This window comes from Panicum virgatum, chromosome 7K, assembly GCF_016808335.1.
Source record: "Panicum virgatum strain AP13 chromosome 7K, P.virgatum_v5, whole genome shotgun sequence".
Taxonomy (NCBI): Eukaryota; Viridiplantae; Streptophyta; class Magnoliopsida; order Poales; family Poaceae; genus Panicum; species Panicum virgatum.
Genome location: NC_053142.1, coordinates 47,141,090 through 47,159,175, shown reverse-complemented (window position 1 = coordinate 47,159,175; position 18,086 = coordinate 47,141,090). Strand labels below are relative to the sequence as shown.

At 43.2% G+C, this 18,086-nt stretch overlaps 4 protein-coding genes across 5 annotated transcripts; 3 read left to right on the top strand and 1 right to left on the bottom strand.

The window, feature by feature from the left end:
- Positions 1-639: 639 nt before the first annotated feature.
- On the top strand, positions 640-4,789 carry LOC120641757 (UDP-N-acetylglucosamine diphosphorylase 1-like). Its single transcript, XM_039917984.1, has 15 exons — positions 640-889; positions 1,442-1,496; positions 1,605-1,756; positions 1,866-1,905; positions 2,234-2,323; positions 2,410-2,522; positions 2,638-2,712; positions 2,924-2,963; positions 3,052-3,134; positions 3,211-3,288; positions 3,382-3,525; positions 3,621-3,688; positions 3,964-4,078; positions 4,177-4,333; positions 4,452-4,789. Exons 1-15 carry the CDS (start codon positions 716-718, stop codon positions 4,547-4,549), a joined length of 1,482 nt encoding a protein of 493 aa, XP_039773918.1. The 5' UTR covers positions 640-715; the 3' UTR covers positions 4,550-4,789.
- Positions 4,790-5,064: 275 nt separating this feature from the next.
- On the bottom strand, positions 5,065-7,158 carry LOC120641759 (40S ribosomal protein S11). Its single transcript, XM_039917986.1, has 6 exons — positions 7,073-7,158; positions 6,449-6,489; positions 6,266-6,366; positions 5,723-5,867; positions 5,542-5,631; positions 5,065-5,345 (listed from the first exon to the last, which is right to left on the bottom strand). The coding sequence occupies exons 1-6, from the start codon at positions 7,082-7,084 to the stop codon at positions 5,249-5,251; spliced, it is 486 nt and encodes a 161-aa protein (XP_039773920.1). The 5' UTR covers positions 7,085-7,158; the 3' UTR covers positions 5,065-5,248.
- Positions 7,159-7,516: 358 nt separating this feature from the next.
- LOC120641758 (CCR4-NOT transcription complex subunit 9-like) lies at positions 7,517-12,905 on the top strand. The gene is made up of 10 exons (XM_039917985.1): positions 7,517-7,831; positions 7,937-8,151; positions 9,808-9,879; positions 10,121-10,210; positions 10,346-10,388; positions 10,496-10,602; positions 11,009-11,104; positions 11,855-12,045; positions 12,122-12,191; positions 12,312-12,905. Exons 2-10 carry the CDS (start codon positions 7,948-7,950, stop codon positions 12,420-12,422), a joined length of 984 nt encoding a protein of 327 aa, XP_039773919.1. The 5' UTR covers positions 7,517-7,831; positions 7,937-7,947; the 3' UTR covers positions 12,423-12,905.
- Positions 12,906-13,949: 1,044 nt separating this feature from the next.
- On the top strand, positions 13,950-15,953 carry LOC120641756. Of its 2 annotated transcripts, XR_005662382.1 has the most exons (3): positions 13,950-14,480; positions 14,988-15,728; positions 15,934-15,953. XR_005662382.1 is itself a non-coding variant. In XM_039917983.1 (2 exons), the coding sequence occupies exons 1-2, from the start codon at positions 14,131-14,133 to the stop codon at positions 15,484-15,486; spliced, it is 849 nt and encodes a 282-aa protein (XP_039773917.1). In that variant the 5' UTR covers positions 13,950-14,130; the 3' UTR covers positions 15,487-15,729. The 2 variants fall into 2 exon arrangements, 1 of the variants encoding a protein (XP_039773917.1); XM_039917983.1 differs by lacking the exon at positions 15,934-15,953 and having other exon boundaries at positions 14,988-15,729.
- Positions 15,954-18,086: the final 2,133 nt, after the last annotated feature.

Here is an 18,086-nt window from a genome sequence, read left to right as displayed (position 1 = left end):
ATCATTGCCCAATCACAGATCCCCCCCTCTCTCTAATCTCTGTTTGCCAGTGTTTAGATCCGCAAAAAGATAGTAAAAAAAATCACATCGTATACTGTAGCATACTATAGTAATTTTTGTTTGTTTGTGGTAAATATTGTACTACCATAGGCTAACTAGGCTCAAAAGATTCGTCTCGCAACGTACATCAAAACTATACAATTAATTTTTTTTATTTACCCACATTCAGTACTCCATGCATGAGACAAAAAGTTTGATGTGATAGGAGAGAAGTTTGGAGAAAAAGATTTTGGCCGTGTTTGGTAAAATCCGTGCATGTTTCCCGAAAAAAGAATCTCGTATGCATGGAGTACTAAATAAAGTCTATTTGCAAAACCTTTTTAGGGACGAGTGTAACTTTTCGAGACGAATCTAATGACGGTAATTAATTGATGATTTGCTACAGTGATGATACAGTAACCATCCTCTAATCGCGCGGTCAAATGACTCATTAGATTCGTCTCGCGATTTACACGAGGGTTGTAGAGGTAGTTTTGTAATTAGACTTTATTTAGTACTCTAAATTAGTGGTCAAAAGTGGAAAAAAATTTCATGCTTTTCTAACCAAACACGGCCTTTTTAACTAAACACAGCCTTTCTCGCCTTCTCCCTCTCATCTCCCACTACCTGCTCCCGCTGCTTTGCTTGTGCGCTGCGAGGGGAGAGAGGAGACGAGATGAAGGAGGAGATGGTGGTGGGCTTGTCGGCGCCGGGGCCCGTGGGGAGGTGGGGCGCCGCGCCGCCGCAGGCGCTGCTGGAGAGGATGAAGGACTACGACCAGGAAGGCGCCTTCGCGCTCTGGGACGATCTCTCGCCCGAGGACCGGGAGCTCCTCGTCCAGGACATCGAGGTAAGCAACAATGCGCGGTGGTTTGGCCCGTGCCGGGGCCAGGATTTCGCTTTCCACGGGAAAGATTTGGTTTTACCTGGAATTTCGTGTCCAGGTTTGTTCTTGCGTTGGAATTGCTACTCGGTTGTTGTTTTGAGTTCTGGTTGGTGATGAACTCTTCCTCCCCCGCTCGTCAGGGACGCGCATGAAACTTTTTTTTTACTAGTTATTAAGGATCATTTGTGCATAAATCTTTTATACTGGGGGTAGGAATTCCGCGCAGCGCCTTTGGTCCAGAGCTGGAATTCTGCATATACATTTCGTTCTAAGCTGGAATTTGTCATGATTATTTTACTTAGTGATTTTCAGTAGTTAAACTAAGATTTGTGGATAAATATGGTGTTTTTACTGCAGTTTCAATATGTGTTTTTGGACATTTTCAGTTGCCATCAAATTTTCCATAAACTGTATTTCTTGTTCTATCAGCATGAAGCAATATGCATCATTTTTGGGTGGTTTTAAGCTTACCACTCTGACAATTACCAATTCATACTGTCTACTGTATTTCCGCAGAGTATAGATCTTTCAAGGATCGACCGGATCATTCGACGCTCACTTGGATCACAAGGTGAGAGGTGGACGAATATTCATTGCTCCATTGTAGAACGCTACGTCACGTGCATCGTTAAATGGCATCCTCCGTTATGTACTTATGTGGTGTTCATCCTAATCACAGGCATGCCGCTTCCGGCCGTGGAGCCCGTGCCAGAATCTAGTGTCTCCAAGGTGGAGGACAGGTCTCCAGCGGACAAAGAAAGATGGTGGAAGAAGGGGCTGAAAGCCATCTCCGAGGGGAAGCTGGCCGTTGTCCTTTTAGCCGGTGGTCAGGTACTCTGAATTCTGGGAAGTCTTCTCCTAGATATTGCCTGGCATATCTATTGCTGCACTGAATTGGGAAATAATATCTTCATGGTATTTCTTCTAATGTTGTGCACAGGGCACTCGACTTGGAAGCTCAGATCCTAAGGGTTGTTTCAGTAAGTTGGTTTAACCTGAATCCTTGTCTGTTACTTACTACAAATGTAACATGTGCAGTAGTATGGGTTTTCTTTTCCCATTTTGGAACCATATAGATGTATGTTATTGCTGCAGTTAATTATTTCTTGCTCCATATGACATAATTTTTTGGTCGATGGGGACCATGTATTCTCCATGATATCTATTTATGCTGTGAAATTTTATCAAAAGCATAAAAATCGTATACTTCTCACCTTTGTTCATCCATTTTATGGTGTAATTGGCCTTTTCCTAATAATTTGAACTCCCATCGTGTTTGATGGATCCTAACTTGTGTTTTTGCCTCAGATGTTGGGCTTCCATCTGGAAAGTCACTTTTCCAACTCCAAGCTGAACGGATTTTGTGCGTTCAAAAGCTGGCTGCTCAATCTAGTGAAAGTAATAACTTCTACTGCACCTAGTTTCAAGTTACTTATCTGTTCTTTGCTTCAGACTGTCACCCTCAAATTGATAATAACTTGCAGGTCCAAGTAACACTGTGCCGATCCACTGGTATATAATGACAAGCCCCTTTACGGATGCTGCCACTCGCAAATTCTTTGAAACCCGTAGATATTTTGGCTTAGACGCTGATCAAGTAAGAGCTACTATTTTTTTCGGCTGTGCTATTCCAATGCTTTCAAGCAAATGCAGACCTCAAATTCAAAGTAAGAGGTTTGTTTCACGATTAGGCTTAAACCTTTTCTTGGCAGGTGACATTTTTCCAACAAGGCACACTTCCATGTGTTTCGGCTGATGGTAGATTTATTATGGAGACACCATATAGGGTACAATATTCTTCTGCTTCTACTTTCTTTTGACCTTGTACACTACAGCCAGGAGTCACAGATTTTCGTGTTTGCTATTTGATTTATGAGTTTGCTCGTGGAGTGCAATTGCTGATTTAAAATTTTTCATTTTACAAAATTGTCTTGATACTGAGTATTTTCCAATGCTAAGTTGTGACATTCTTGTTGTCCATGCTATGCTGGAAACTAGGTAGCGAAGGCTCCTGATGGCAATGGTGGAGTATATGCTGGTAATCCCCATAAAACTGCAAAACCAATCATATCATTTACTAACTAATCCTTTAAGATGCTTAGTTTGACTATCATAACATCTCACAGCTTTGAAGTCCAAAAAGTTGATGGAAGATATGGCTGCACGAGGTGTGAAATATGTAGATTGCTATGGAGTTGACAATGCACTGGTGAGCATGTTCATTTTGAGAGAGATCCTTCTGTTTTGTTTTCTTTTTCTTTTTCTTACTAAAGACAAGTTTATAGGTTCGTGTTGCAGATCCGACATTCCTAGGGTACTTCATTGACAAAGGTGTATCCTCTGCAGCTAAAGTGGTTAGGAAGGTACAGTCCAGTACTTCTCATGCTTCATTGACTGGTGGGCTGCCATTTATCATAGCAATATGCCTCATTGATAGTCAATTGAATACTCAACAGGCCTATCCACAAGAGAATGTTGGGGTATTCGTTCAACGAGGTCGCGGTGGACCTCTCTCTGTAGTTGAGTACAGTGAAATGGATGCAGCTATGACTACTGAAATTAATCAATCAACAGGGCGCCTCCGTTATTGTTGGAGCAATGTATGATTATATTCTTTGCTCCTTGCTCCCCTTCCATCCTTCCTCCATCTAAAGCATAAGCATAACAACATATTTTCTCTTTCTTCCTCTTGTAGATCTGCCTGCATATGTTCACTTTGGACTTTTTGAACCAAGTGGCAAACAGCCTTGAAAAGGACAGTGTGTGAGTATTCTCTAGTTTGCCTCCTTAACAAATTTCAGAAACCTTCTGTCAATAACAGAGTAGAAAACCACATTAGTTATCTAGTTGCAAATATGGATTTTAAACCCATTAATGAGTGACAGACTTGAAGTAGCACAAGATATTTTATAGAGTTCTGCATTGTGATTTTTACTGTAAGACATGCGATGGGAAATAATTTTACCTGGCAATCAACAAGTCTGACTGTAGATTATATCGCAATGTAGAACCTGATATTTGTAAAATTTTGTGGCCAGATATCATCTAGCTGAGAAGAAGATTCCTTCCATCCATGGGTATACAACGGGCCTGAAGCTTGAACAGTTTATATTCGATGCTTTCACTTACTCCCCATCCACAGCACTTTTTGAGGTTTGAATTTCAACTAGTAATAATAGGTTACATGTTTCTATTGATGCGGTCTCTTGAGAGCAGCAAACAGTTACCAGCATATTTCTGAATATTTCCAGGTCTTGCGGGAAGAGGAATTTGCACCAGTAAAGAATGCCAACGGCGCAACATATGACACTCCTGATAGCGCGAAACTCATGCTGCTCCGTCTCCATAGCAGATGGGTTGTTGCTGCAGGCGGCTTCTTGACGCATTCTGTGCCCTTGTATATGACAGGTAATTTTTCTCTCGGTTCCCATATTCAGAAACTTAGCAGGAGCTTTCAAAATTCCCCAAAATAATTTATTTCACTGACCATTTCTCACATTGATGCACCATTGCTTTTGGCTCATAGGCGTTGAAGTTTCTCCACTTTCCTCCTACGCTGGGGAGAACCTGGAAGCCATATGCCGTGGGCGAACATTCCATGCGCCGAGCGAGATATCATTTTAGATAGGGCTGTTCATGACAGCAAAAGCCGAATGCAAAGGATTGATGTGGATGGCCAGGTTGTTGTACACTTGTATGTTTTGTGTGTTGTGTAACGTAGCCCTTGGATTTCGAACTCATCGCGAGTTTTCCCCCGCATACTTTTTGTAGCGCCAGCTCATGGCCAGGGACCTGCTGATCATAGTCCCTGTTCAAAACAGGACGACCGTATACATTTCACAGGCTGATCAGCAATTTGCACAATGCGTACGAATGGCATTAGCATTATCTTGCACAACACGAACAGATGCCCTCACGCACTCAACTCTCTCAAACTGAGCGTAATATACAACAAATCTGCCACAGCTGCTTAATGAAGCTCAACCCCGGCAGCGTCCACCAGGCTCGCTACGAGGCCTCTGCTTAATGCAATGGAGCAGAGAGGAAATTACGTTCGATTATCTTGAACAATGAACTATCTTGAACGATGACTGGGATATGCTGGGAAAAGCATTGCACCAAAGCCACAGCAGCAGAGGGGAAACAATACAGATCATAACAAAACTTTGCACGAGAGGATTCCATAAAGAGTAACATGTTCTGGTGATGAGACTCCATTCAGACAGCGAACAATCTCCAAACCATAGTTGAAAACACCAGCCTAGCAGGATTTTTTAGCAAAAAAACACCATTCTATAGACTACTCATGGAACAGTCTAAAGCTCAGGCTGCGGTGAAGGCCTTCTTCCCGCCACTGCCACCAGTGGATCCAGCTGGGATGACTTTCACCACGTTGAACCTCACAGTTTTGGAGAGGGGCCTGTTCACAGTTCAGAAACAACACTTCAGCAATGAACAATATTACCTTGGCAGGCTATACAGTGGACTGGAAAACTAGACATGGTGTTGTATTTCATCAATAAATGTTGGAACCCCAAACCCTAAATAAAGCTCAACAAACCAAGCAAGATGGCCATCAAAGGTGATGTACCAAGTTCTGAGATCACAAGTATTACCTGCACTGGCCGATGATGACATAGTCACCTTCCTTGACACGGAAGCACGGGGAGATGTGAGCAGGAATGTTGGAGTGCCTCTTCTCGTACCTGCAAGGTGTAAAGTTACATCATTTCTTGAAAACATCAAATTTCACTTGGAAGAGAACATGAGTCTAGGCTCCACAAACAGTTCACTTACCTCTGATATTTCTTAACGAAGTGGAGGTAGTTCCTGCGAACAATGATGGTTCTGTTCATCTTTGCACTATGGCATGTTCCAGCAATAATCCTGCCTCTGATGGAAACAGTTCCAGTGAATGGGCACTTCTTGTCAATGTAGGTCCCTGTATGAGAATAGAAATTAAAAATCTGTTAACACTTGAAAGAAATATATTGCAAACCCATCAATGCATTATTTTCGTGGGCCTTGATAGTACTGGGTATTATGGCCTCATTGTCTTCCAAATTAGCAAACGAAATTTGGAGCTAGATGGCAATAGAAAACCATTTAAAACAGATGGGACACTATGGAGGCCGCCTCTTATCCTTCATTATCTCAGATAACAATAAATTATTCAGGTACGTTTAGTACTTGGAACTTGGAATCATGACCAAATGTTGATTTCCAGATTAGCAAATGAAATTGGAGCTATACTACCAAATTAAGTACATAGCGCTGCAATTCTTCCAATGGCCACCTTAAAAACACAAGGAATTTGAAGATAGAGAGAACTCACTATACCTTCAATTGCTTCCCTGGGGGTCTTGAAGCCCAGGCCAATGCTCTTCCAGAAGCGGCTGCCTCCCTTGCCTGGCTTCTTACCCTTGGCAGATTTCTTTGTGCTACATTTAAGCAGAAAATTTCAGTTAAGAAATGTATGTAGCTCACAGAATAGAAAGCATGGAAGAGGCAATAGGCGCTCACCTAAGGAATACCTTAGGCTGCTTGAGGAAAGCCTTCTCAGTCTGGAAAATGGGCAGATGCAAAACATTAGAACTATGAGGCAACCTGCTGGAAACTACTTAAATACACAGGAATAAATTTGCAACATCCCTAACTAATACAGTAATCGTTATGATCTGAAATAACTAAGTCCCTCTTAACTACTAACCAGCAGCGCTAACATTACGAAATGTAAGTGATGCTTTCGAGTGCCAGTACAAAACCTACAGCATCTAGTCCAACCCAAATCCCGAAAACTCATCAAGTTATTGTGGCTTTAAACTACAAATCCGCGGGGAACAGTAGACCTGATTAAGGATCGCATCACTAGTTTACTACTAACAGACTCTACCCATACACAAACACCCACACGCCGATAAAAATGCAACAAATATGCAAACTTGCGGTGGACCGATAACATCGAATCGATAGATCGCGGCAAACCAAGCACGCCAGCAGCCGCAGGCACCGGTACAAGGCACCACAGATCAGGGGCGAGGCAACCTATCCACGCGAACGCGCGCCGCATATCGAACTGGCCCGAGCGAGTGGCGTCGAGCGGCGAAGCAGAGGAGAACACGGGAAGAAGCGCGGGAGGAGCGTTACCTGTTCCGCCATGGCTGCGCGGCGGGCGGCGAGCGGCGAGGCGGCGGCGGCGCGCGGGGGGGGGGGGGGGAGTGCGGAGCTGAGACTCGGAAGGAGGTGGCGGCGCGGCGGAAACCCTAGGGAGCACTCTTATAGCGGAGCGGGGTTGGCTCGGAATTTGCAGAAGCACCCCTGCATTCTTGCGCTACGAGCCCCCTTAGCTTATTGTATTTTCCACCAACACCCACATCAGAGTGTGTAGCTCGGCCCAATGCTTTCACGGCCCATCATACTGGCCCGGCCCGCTAATTTTCAGTTACTACAGCGTCCGTCCGCAGTGACGCCACCTCTGGGAGTGGAGCCAGTTTCAGACCCTGCGCCCCCGCTGCACTGTCCGATCCCACCAACCGTCTAATCCGGGCCGTCCGTTGGGCAGCCAAAGGCCACGAGAGATCTGCTCGGCCTGCCTTGTCGTCTGCGTCTCACACTCCGCCCACTCCGCCTCCCGTTCCCCTCCCCTCCGTCTCCTGCATATTTATCGCCGGCTCGCCGTCGTTCGTCGCCTCATCCTCCTCCTTCGCCTGCCCGATGCGCCCGTAGCGTGCTGACCGCCGTAGGGTTTGCTGGAGTGGCGCCGCACGTCGCCCGTGGTGGGACTGGTTTCGGCGTCCATTTCGGGTTGGAGCAGCCTCGGCTTCCGCGCCGGTAAGCCGCCGAAGGCTGGAGGCGAGTCTGGCGGAGTGAAGATCCACCTGAAATTCGATCGGTTCCTCGGATAAGGTGAGTTGTGTGTTCGATTCGATCGATTCGCTGCCCCCCGATTCGTTTTGTGCTGGAGATTTGTGAACAATTCGTGGTGATCGATGTTTCGTTGCGGCGGTGCAGTTGGAGGTGAGATGGCGAACCTGCAGCCTTCCCTCGCCATTCCCCCCTCGTTCGCCGGGGCCTCGCCGCCATCTCCCTCGCCGGTGGCTGGGAGCAGCAGCGGCCCCGCCCTGGGCCAGGCGGCCAAGGATAAGAAGATGGCGTCGGCGGAGCAGCTGGTGCTGGAACTCTGCGACCCTGAACTGCGCGAGAACGCGCTGCTTGAGCTCTCCAAGGTTCCCTCCGCAGCTCTTGTAGCGCCCCCTCGTGGGGAATGATTTGTGCATAGTGATCTCTACCTTATCAGTTAGATTTGTGTGGGAATTTTCTCTGGTTGATTGTTGATGGAATTTTGTGGAATTCGGTTTGTTCTTGTGACTTATGCTTGCGCAGGGTGGAATATCACTTATGCTCAGGTGCAAGTATCCGACTTGGCAAATCCTTTTTGAACATTGCCAAATATCACTTGGAATCCGACACACTTGGCTGTCTGAATCAGCCGAGGCTTTTAGTACACGGGTGTCCTTGTAACTGTCGCCGTTAGTGTTACTCCATCATGGGTGCGGGGTTGAGCCATGCTTCCGGTGCAGGTGTCCGACGTGGCAAAACCATTTTTTGGACATTGCCAAATACCACTCTGTATCCGACACGCGTACAGCTGTCTGAATTATAGTCACCAAGTTCCCAGGATGACGGGAACGGGGAACAGGAATGACACTTGGGATGGATTTTTACACTGGGGACAAAAATGTTCCCTTGTTCCCGTCCCTGGAACGTCGTTCCCGGAAGGGGCGTTCCACGTTCCCAGTGATTATGGTCTGAATCGGACAAGTTTTTCAGGACATGGGTGTCCGAGTAACTGCGCACTTAGTGCTACTCCATTACAGGTGAGGGCTGGAGTCATATTCAGGTATAGGTGTCCGACTTGGCAAAACATTTTTGGACATTGCCAAACACCACTCAGTATCCTCCATGCGTACGGCTGTCCGAATCACCCAAGGTTTTCAGGACATGGGTGTCTGAGTAACCGCTGGCCTTAGTGTTACTCCGTTACATTTGTGGGGTGGAGTCATACTCAGGTGCAGGCATCCAACTTGGTAAAACATTTTTTGGACATTGCCAAATACCACTCAGTATCCTACATGTGTATGGCTGTCCGAATCGGCCAATGTTTGCAGGATATGGGTGTCCGAGTAACTGCCGCACTTAGTGTTAATCCGTTACGGGTGAGGCTGGAGTCATACTCAGATGCAGGTGTCTGACTTGTCAAAACATTTTTGGACATGCCAGATTCCACTTGTTATCCAACACGTGTATGTCTGACTCAGGGATGACGTTATGCAGCCGTTGTGATGTTATGCACTTTTGTCGCCCTCGTTACGTTATGAGGTTTTGTCGTATTGATGAGTAACCTAGTTTATTTTGGTGGTTTGGTGTAAGAATTACTCTATGCATTGATTATTTTCTGATTGTTTTTCTCTTGATTCAAAAGCTTCAACTTTAGCTAGAATTCTTGAATTGTGATCAAGGCCTCAGCTTGTAAGAAGTATCGTGGCCAGCGGTGATTCGAGATTTCCGTTACAAGGCACATTTATTTATTTGTAGAATGGGTTCGATTTTATTAGCTTCTGCATACTTTCCTAAATCTTGTGTTGCTATTGCAAAATTATTAGTTTGGTTTCTGGCTATGAATGGATGCCCAAATAAGTGCCTTCAAATTTGTAGTATCTTTTTGTTATCAGTATTAACTAGTTGAGCTAGGATCCATTTCTAGTGAATGAGTTCTTAGATGATCTGAAATTGAATGATCGTAGATTTGTAAGTTCAGTTGTTAATATGAAATAGCATTTGCAAGAGAAAACTGCTTAGTATCTAAATGTACCTTTTTTCAGAAAAGAGAGATATTTCAAGATCTTGCCCCGCTGCTGTGGCACTCATTTGGCACAATTGCTGCGCTACTCCAGGTATGTTTCTGGCCTGTTAATAGAAAAAAATTTGAATGCTTGTATACACACAAAGGACTGAAAGCTATGTGTGAGGATACTTTACACCTTTTGTTGTGTCCCTGCAGTGAATCTCTTATTGTGCTAAGTCAGTGTTTTTCTTAGAAATCAGCATGGCATTTGTGGTCATATTAATTTTTTTTCCTGGTAGTGGAACTTCTGGTTTAACATGTTCTGCTTCATAACCTGGAAACCTATACAGGAGATCGTGTCTATCTACCCTTCACTTTCACCTCCAACACTATCACCTGGTGCATCAAACCGAGTTTGCAATGCTCTTGCACTTCTGCAGGTAAGCTTTTTCCAACTAAGGGGATTGTAGCTCAAATTTTTTGGTTGCTGATTGCTGATACTGTAGAGGGAGCACATTAGAATTATGGAATAACTGTGTTGTTTAACTATTTTTCAACTTCATTGACTATTGCAGTGTGTCGCATCGCATCCTGAGACCAGGATCCTTTTCTTAAATGGTAACAAGTCATGCCCTTGCACAACGTTGTTTGAATGAACTGATAATGTCGATTATTAGTCCTATCCTCTGTCTCCCTGTTGATGAAAAAAACTATATTCATTTCAGCTCATATTCCGCTGTACCTGTACCCGTTTCTGAATACTACCAGCAAAACAAGACCTTTTGAGTACTTGAGGCTTACTAGCCTGGGTGTCATTGGTGCTCTTGTCAAGGTAATTTGTGCTTGGAAGTTAACCTGAACTAGCGAATCCATTATAACGACTCTGCCTCCAGCATTAGATAGGCACATTGTGCATGCTATATGATAAACAGATCTCATCAGTGAAGATTCATGTAGTTCTCTTAAGCTGTTATGTAATTAGCACAGTATAATGCACAGTATAACATCAGCACTAACCTGAGACGAATCACAAGTACTGGCATCTTTGTTATTTGTATCATTGACCATTGAGGTGTTTTTGTGTTGTCAATGTATGATGCATAAATAACAATATATTACTACATATCAGGAAGTTCCCTTCATTTTGCTAAAATACATAGTTATATAGTAAATCCTTGCTTTCTCTAAAAGTAACCAATTCATTAATGAGAATGTTCTTCTTTTTTGTGATAATGCAGGTTGATGATACTGAAGTCATCAGTTTTTTGCTGCAAACTGAAATAATTCCTCTGTGCTTACGAACCATGGAGATGGGCAGTGAGCTGTCAAAAACTGTATGTAGCTAGCCAACTCAATTCTTGTTTGAATATCAGCATTTATTTCTTCTGCTTAGCTCTGGCAAAGGTGTGAAACGTTTTGGTATGTGTTCTGTCGTCTGAAGTTTATGCACTACTTCGCTGCTATAAGTTATCTCTAGAATCTTCTTGTCCTGTACCAGTGTTCTCTCTGGTAAGCCTAGCTGCTTTAAATTCAAAAACTTAAAAGGTGAATTGTACACGGAACTGGCCATTCAGCGACTGCCCTATCGCTTGAATCTACTGTTCTGTCACATTTGCAGCATCCCCCCTCCTTTTATGTGGATGTGAGCTTGGGGGGGGGGGGGGGCTGAGCTTCTTTTGGTGGTGGAATTTAGTGCTAAATTTAAGGCTGAAATATGTCCCATGGACCATGCAAGCTCTTATTCAGCTACGTTTTTATTGCCATCACTACCTTAGCCAACTATGCATATGCGAGTGGCTAGCAACAGATCATTGGTGTCCTGGTTTGCGTATTTCTGCTTTTCTATTGTGTTTGAATGTGTTCCTCTTCATTTGTTTAACATCTTAGATCTAGGTTAATATCTAAGTTTTTTGTAGTTTATTCTTAGGTGACGTTATGCTAATTATAAAATTTTCCTTGTATTAAAACATAGATCACTAAGTTTTACTTTTATTTTATATCTTTGTTTGTGGTCTTGATGTGTTCCATCTCTAGCCTACACTGACTTACTTGAGATTGAAAGGCTTTGTTGTATGCATATGCAGGTGGCAACCTTCATCGTCCAAAAGATTCTCCTAGATGATGTTGGGTTGCGCTACATCTGTGCCACTGCTGAGCGTTTCTTTGCTGTAGGCAGTGTTTTGGCAAACATGGTTGTTTCACTTGCTGATCAGCCCTCCACAAGGCTGCTGAAGCACATCATTCGTTGTTACCTCAGGCTGTCAGATAATCCCAGGTTTGTGCTATCATTTGTGTTATTTTACACATTTCTCCAAACGATGTGGTTTTTCTAACTTCCCCTCTTAATTCAGGGCCTGTGCTGCATTGCAAAGCTGCCTTCCTGATATGCTCAAAGATGGGACATTTAATAACTGTCTTAGGGTGAGTCACGCTCTTACATCAGTTATCACCAATCCATCATCACGCTCTACCATAGCAAAATGGTTTGCAAAGTCAAATGTCTCAAAACAAATACTAACTATTGACGTACTGCCAACACAGGATGACCCAGCTACAAGGCGTTGGCTCCAACAGCTGCTGCACAATGTGACAGGCGGGGGAGGCATGGGAGGAGCTCCTCAGCCAGGCCTGGATCATATGATGGGCATATGAAGGTGAAGCAGTCTAGTCGTTGCAATTCACTACAATAATACATCATCCCGCAGTGAATTGCAACTAGAGAACCAGAAGAAAAGTAGAATGGTCTAGTCTAACTTTTTCTGGGGCTAAACAAAGAAGAAAAGGATTGTTGTGTGGGATTACCGTAAGCGGTTAAGCTGATGTGCATTCATCATGTAATGCTGTGGAAAACAAGCACAGCACGCTGCTCCATTTCTGTGCTTGCACCGGAACTCTTTTGCTTTGACAGTTCAGAACCTGAGAACAAAGAGGAAGAACCCCGTTCCGTGAAGCTCTCTCTCTCTCTGCTGATGAGTTGGGAACATTAATTGCTTTCAGATGATGCCTTGAGAAAAGCATATCGAGCAGGAGTATGACGCGTGCTTTATTTCCTGTCCAGCACTGTACCAACATATGTCTGATTATATTTGTTTAAAAAGGGTCGTGTATTAAGGTAGGTCGGTCTTAATTTGTGCAGAGGACAATGTCTAGCCCATTTTTTTCCATAGGGGTACCGAGCAATTTAATCGCCCCAGTAACATTCATATTCCAATTTGCCATTTTTTTAAGGAGCATGCTTGGGACATATGAAGTGAAAAGGACAGGAACCATATATCATGTTCATTAAATACTACAATGTCATGACACTTTGATTCATCTTGCTTCAAAAAGATCATAGTTATCCTCCCACCTAGATTTCAACCTTTTCATTTTTGAAACTTATATAGCAGAGATTAATTTTTCAACCGGGGAATCGAAGTAAAATTAGCAGATCAAAAACTTCAAACGCAAAGAAAAAGGAATATAGAATGAAAGCTGCACCGAGTGGACAGCCAACTAGATTTTCACCGCCACAAAACTAAGATTTAGGAGAGGCTTGGCTACCTTACTTGAATTTGAATGTTTTGGGCCGCATTTTCTTCTACCTAATCGTCCTTCTCCTATCATCCCTGCTCGACGGAACCAACAAAGTAGGCATGACGTGCTTCCCCTCGTCCTTACTATGGCACTAACTCTCCTCACCGGCTATCTGATGCGTCAAGTGTTTGGACGGCACCCGAGTATTAGCATTTTGCTTTGGTAGGTAGTACCTTAATTTGGAAAAAAAAACAGTACTCTACCTATTTCTTAGAGAAGAAACAATGAATTGGAACAGCTTAGTAAGAAGGGAACGGAAAAGAAAAGAGAAACCAGACAACTACACCACGGCCCCGTTTAGATCCCTCAAAAACCCCCCACAAAAACCAAACTTTCCAACACATCTCTATCACATCGAAACATTAAATGTAGCAAATGATCCATGTATGGAGTACTAAATGTAGGTAAATAAAAAAATTAATTGCATAGTTTTGATGTACGTTACGAGACGAATCTTTTGAGCCTAGTTAAGTCATGATAGAACAATATCTACCAAAACAAACGAAAAGTGCTACAGCGGTTTTCTCCCAGCGCTACAGTGTTTCTCAGGGGACTAAAGACAGCCCACGTCGGAGACCAGTGACACAACAATTGCAATCTTTCCTCCCACAGGCTTGCTGCAGCTTTCAGAGCCACTCAAATCCCCCTCCTCTTTACAACACACACAACGCAAGCTCCCAAGAACGCAGCCCCAGTGGGATTTGGAAGCTTCTCCATGGGACACCGAGGCTCGTAGACGAAGCAGAGGAGACCAGAAAAATTGTCGAGCAAGAAGCAGGAAGCCATGGCGTTCCTCCTTCCCAAGCTCACCACGCCGTCCTGCAAGTTGCCCCCGAGCCCCCTCCTCAAGCCCCAGCTCGTCCTGCCAGGCCACGGCGGCGGCAAGATCCACGGCTCCGGGTCCGGCGCGGCGCAGGCCGCAGCCCCGGGCCACCTCAGTCTCCTGCTCCTGCTCAGCGCCTCGCAGCAAGCCGCCATCCCGTCGGCCAAGTCCACGGCGACCAAGAACCGGGGCAAGGGCGGCGGGGACCCGCAAAGGTCGGATTTTTACCTCAATCTTGGGACGGCGGTGCGAACGCTGCGAGACGACCTGCCCGACGTCTTCGTCCGGGAACCCAACTACGATATCTATCGGTGAGTAAGAAGAGGCGTTTTTTTCCCCTTAAGTGTTGCAATTTCGGTTAATTTTGGATTAGACCTTTGACAATCGATCAATATATCTGTAGTATGAAGTGGATTTCTAAGTTTGGTGATTATTGATCATTGAGAAATTCCTTCTGCTAACTATAGCCTGGTATTTCTAGCGGATTAAGGTCAAACATAGAAATTGAGCGGCCAATGGTCACTCTGTGCTTGCATAAGGGCCAATCATAAAAAATAATGGCGATTTCTCAGTGATGCCAGTCATCGTTCTATAAGTGGAGGATGCCTGTTATGGTACTAGCCTTTCAGAACTGATAATTTGCCGTATGCAATAATGAGAATTGAAATCAATAGATCAACAACCAGTTTATTACTTATGTCTGACAAGAATTCCAGGCCTGCATAAATTGCTGTTCTTGCAAACTTAGTTGCAGGCATGCTTTTATGTGCTTATTCATTTAATAATGGAGATTCAAAATATTTCTACATCAATTGCAGTGAAGACATCACGTTTGTCGACCCACTGAACACTTTCCATGGAATTGACAACTACAAGACTATATTCTGGGCACTTAGGTTCCATGGCCGCCTACTATTCAGAGAAATTGGGCTCGACGTATCACGCATTTGGCAACTGACAGAGAACTCAATAGTTGTCCGGTGGGAGCTGTGGGGCACCCCCCGTGTCCCATGGGAATCATATGGCTGCTTCAGTGGCACATCGAGGTACAAGGTTGACCGGAATGGGAAAATCTACCAACACAAAGTCGACAACTTGGCATTGGACTTCCCGCGATCAGTCGCAAATGTTGGCAGTATTGCTGACATGGTAGTCGCCACATGCCCGCCCAGCCCCAATTTGACATTTTGGGATGTGGTTGAGACAGGTGATGGTTGCTCGTGGACAAAGCTTTATGAAGCTGTGGTCGAAGCTGTAGAACGGGAAGCCCACAATTCCAGTGGCATTGTCATTGGAGGTCTAATCACTTGTTCGTAGGATGGAATGAGCTCCAGCACTAGTTGCTTGGTAGTTCCTAGGGAAATGTATAGAATGTGGGTACATGAATCATGATACTACTAATATCTCTTTGTATACTGTAGCTCTAGAACAGCAAATTTAGATAAAACACAAACTAGATGGCTATATTTCATCACCGTTGTCACATTCTGGGGTAGTGCTTTCACATCTTATGTCTTGTGAGATCCATGGATTTTGAGCGATATATTGCTTCTTAAAACATGCTGACTTTACAACAACAACAACAACAACAACAACATAGCCTTTTTTCCCAAGCAAGTTGGGGTAGACTAGAGATGAAACCCGAAAGAAATAAGTTCAAGGTTCAGGCACATTGATAGAAACTTGTGCTCCCAGGGAATCGAACTTGCGACCTAGTTGAGACAAAGGTGGAGCATTACCACTGTACTACCATAAGCCTAAAACATGCTGACTTTGTGTTGCAATATTCTGTTCCTGTTGCTCAATTATCAGGGAATCAGACAGACTGTTCTAGGAACAAGTGTGAGGATTCATATTATCTGTACGGTAAGGGTTTCTGGGATCATAAATTTAGGCTTATGGTCGCAGCACCGGCATGTTGCAATTTGCTGTGTCATAAGCCTTAACAGAAATTCTACTTGTGATTTAAGCCGACTGATTCTGAATGTCTCCATCAGAAAGATTGCATGCACTAAACTTCTGAATTAGTGCGCCTGCAAAAATGCATCCACTAAAATCGCTTGTGAAAGTGAAAGCCTATCAGGTTACCACTTTCAGGAGCGCATCATTGGAAAGATAGAGCGCATCATTCTTTAATCCTGTCTCTTTCGAGTTAGATTGAAGCTATGATTAGCACAAATGATCGGCCGACATGTCGTCTTGAAGTACTGTACCACGCATTAGTTCCCTTTTATTTCTGTATGTACTTTTAATCCTGTCTCTTTCTGTAGGTACTTTGGTGATTCACCAATCACACAAATTAACTTAGTTCTACCGTCAAGATTTGACTTCTTCAAAATAACAATTCCCATGATCTGAGATTTTGAACAGAAGAGAGGGTTCCACTTTGCTCATCATAGCCAGTATATATACTAACTAAAAAGGAAAAAGTCCATTTTTGACAATCCAATTCTGGCCTCAGTTTGGTTTTGGCCATCGAACTCGAAAACCGGATATCTTTGGCTATCCAACTATCAAAACCGTTTAAATTTGACCATCGGGCTGTTTTGGTAGGTGGTTTTAATTTTTTTATTTATAATTAAGTCCTTAGATCTTAAAATGATTATTACTTTTTGCCCGTACGTCCGATTTAAGTCATTTTTGCGGTCACACATTCGTAACGGTGAGCTTTATCTTTTAAAATGTTCTTCATACTATTTTATCACTATTTGTTATATTATTCTTATATTATTGTGTAAAAACAACAATATAAGAAAAGTAAAACAAACAATTACAAAATAATATGAACAACATTTTAAAAGATAAAGCTCATTGTTATGAATACATGACCACATGAATCACTTAAATTGGAGATATGAGGAAAAAATAGTAATCATTTTAAGTGTCCTTGGATCTTAAAATGATTACTATTTTTTCTCGTATCTCCGATTTAAATGATTCTTGTGGCAATGCCTTCGTATCTTAAAATGATTACTATTTTTTCCTCATATCTCCAATTTAAGTGATTCATGTGGCCATGCCTTCGTAACAATGAGCTTTATCTTTTAAAATGTTGTTCATATTATTTTGTAATTGTTTGTTTTACTTTTTTTATATTGTTGTTTTTATACAACATAAGAATAACATAATAAATAGTGATAAAATAATATAAAGAACATTTTAAACGATAAAGCTCACCGTTACAAATGCGTGACCGCTGCAATGACCTAAATCGGAGGTACGGGCAAAAAGTAATAATCATTTTAAGATCTAAGGACTTAATTATAAATAAAAAAATTAAAACCACCCACTAAAACAGCCGGATGGTCAAATTTGAATGGTTTTGATAATTGGATGGCTAAAGATACCCGGTTTTGAAGTTCGATGGCCAAAACCAAACCGAGGCTAGAGTTGGATGGTCAAAAATAGACTTTTTCCAACTAAAAAGGACAGGGAAATGGTTCACGGAATTGTTCAGATTTTTGAAGAGTTGAGAATGGCTGCTATCACTGACTGACTGGCCAGCAAAAGGAAAGTTTCAGAATCAAAGCAAGTCGTCCAATTTGATAATCTTTGGATGAGGAGATCAAGAGATACGGCACATGTGCAGAGAGCTGGCAAGCTAACAAACTACGGTGTCAAAATCTGCATTCAGAGTAAGGCCCTGTCTCGTGGACGAAACTGACTGAAACACTATCTGTTCGGATTGATGAGGAGATCAGGAGATAGGGCACAATAGCACAGACAATTTAGCATCAAGAAATGACAGGTGCGACTGCAAAGTGCAAACGGATCAAAAAAATAGCCAGAAAAGCAGGTGAGCCACTTTTCTGAATATTAACTAACTTCAGATTTTCAGTTCCGGGCCAATGGGCCACCACTTTTCTGTCAGAATGTAGAAAATGATTGTGCATGGATGAATAGGGAGAGGGATGGTA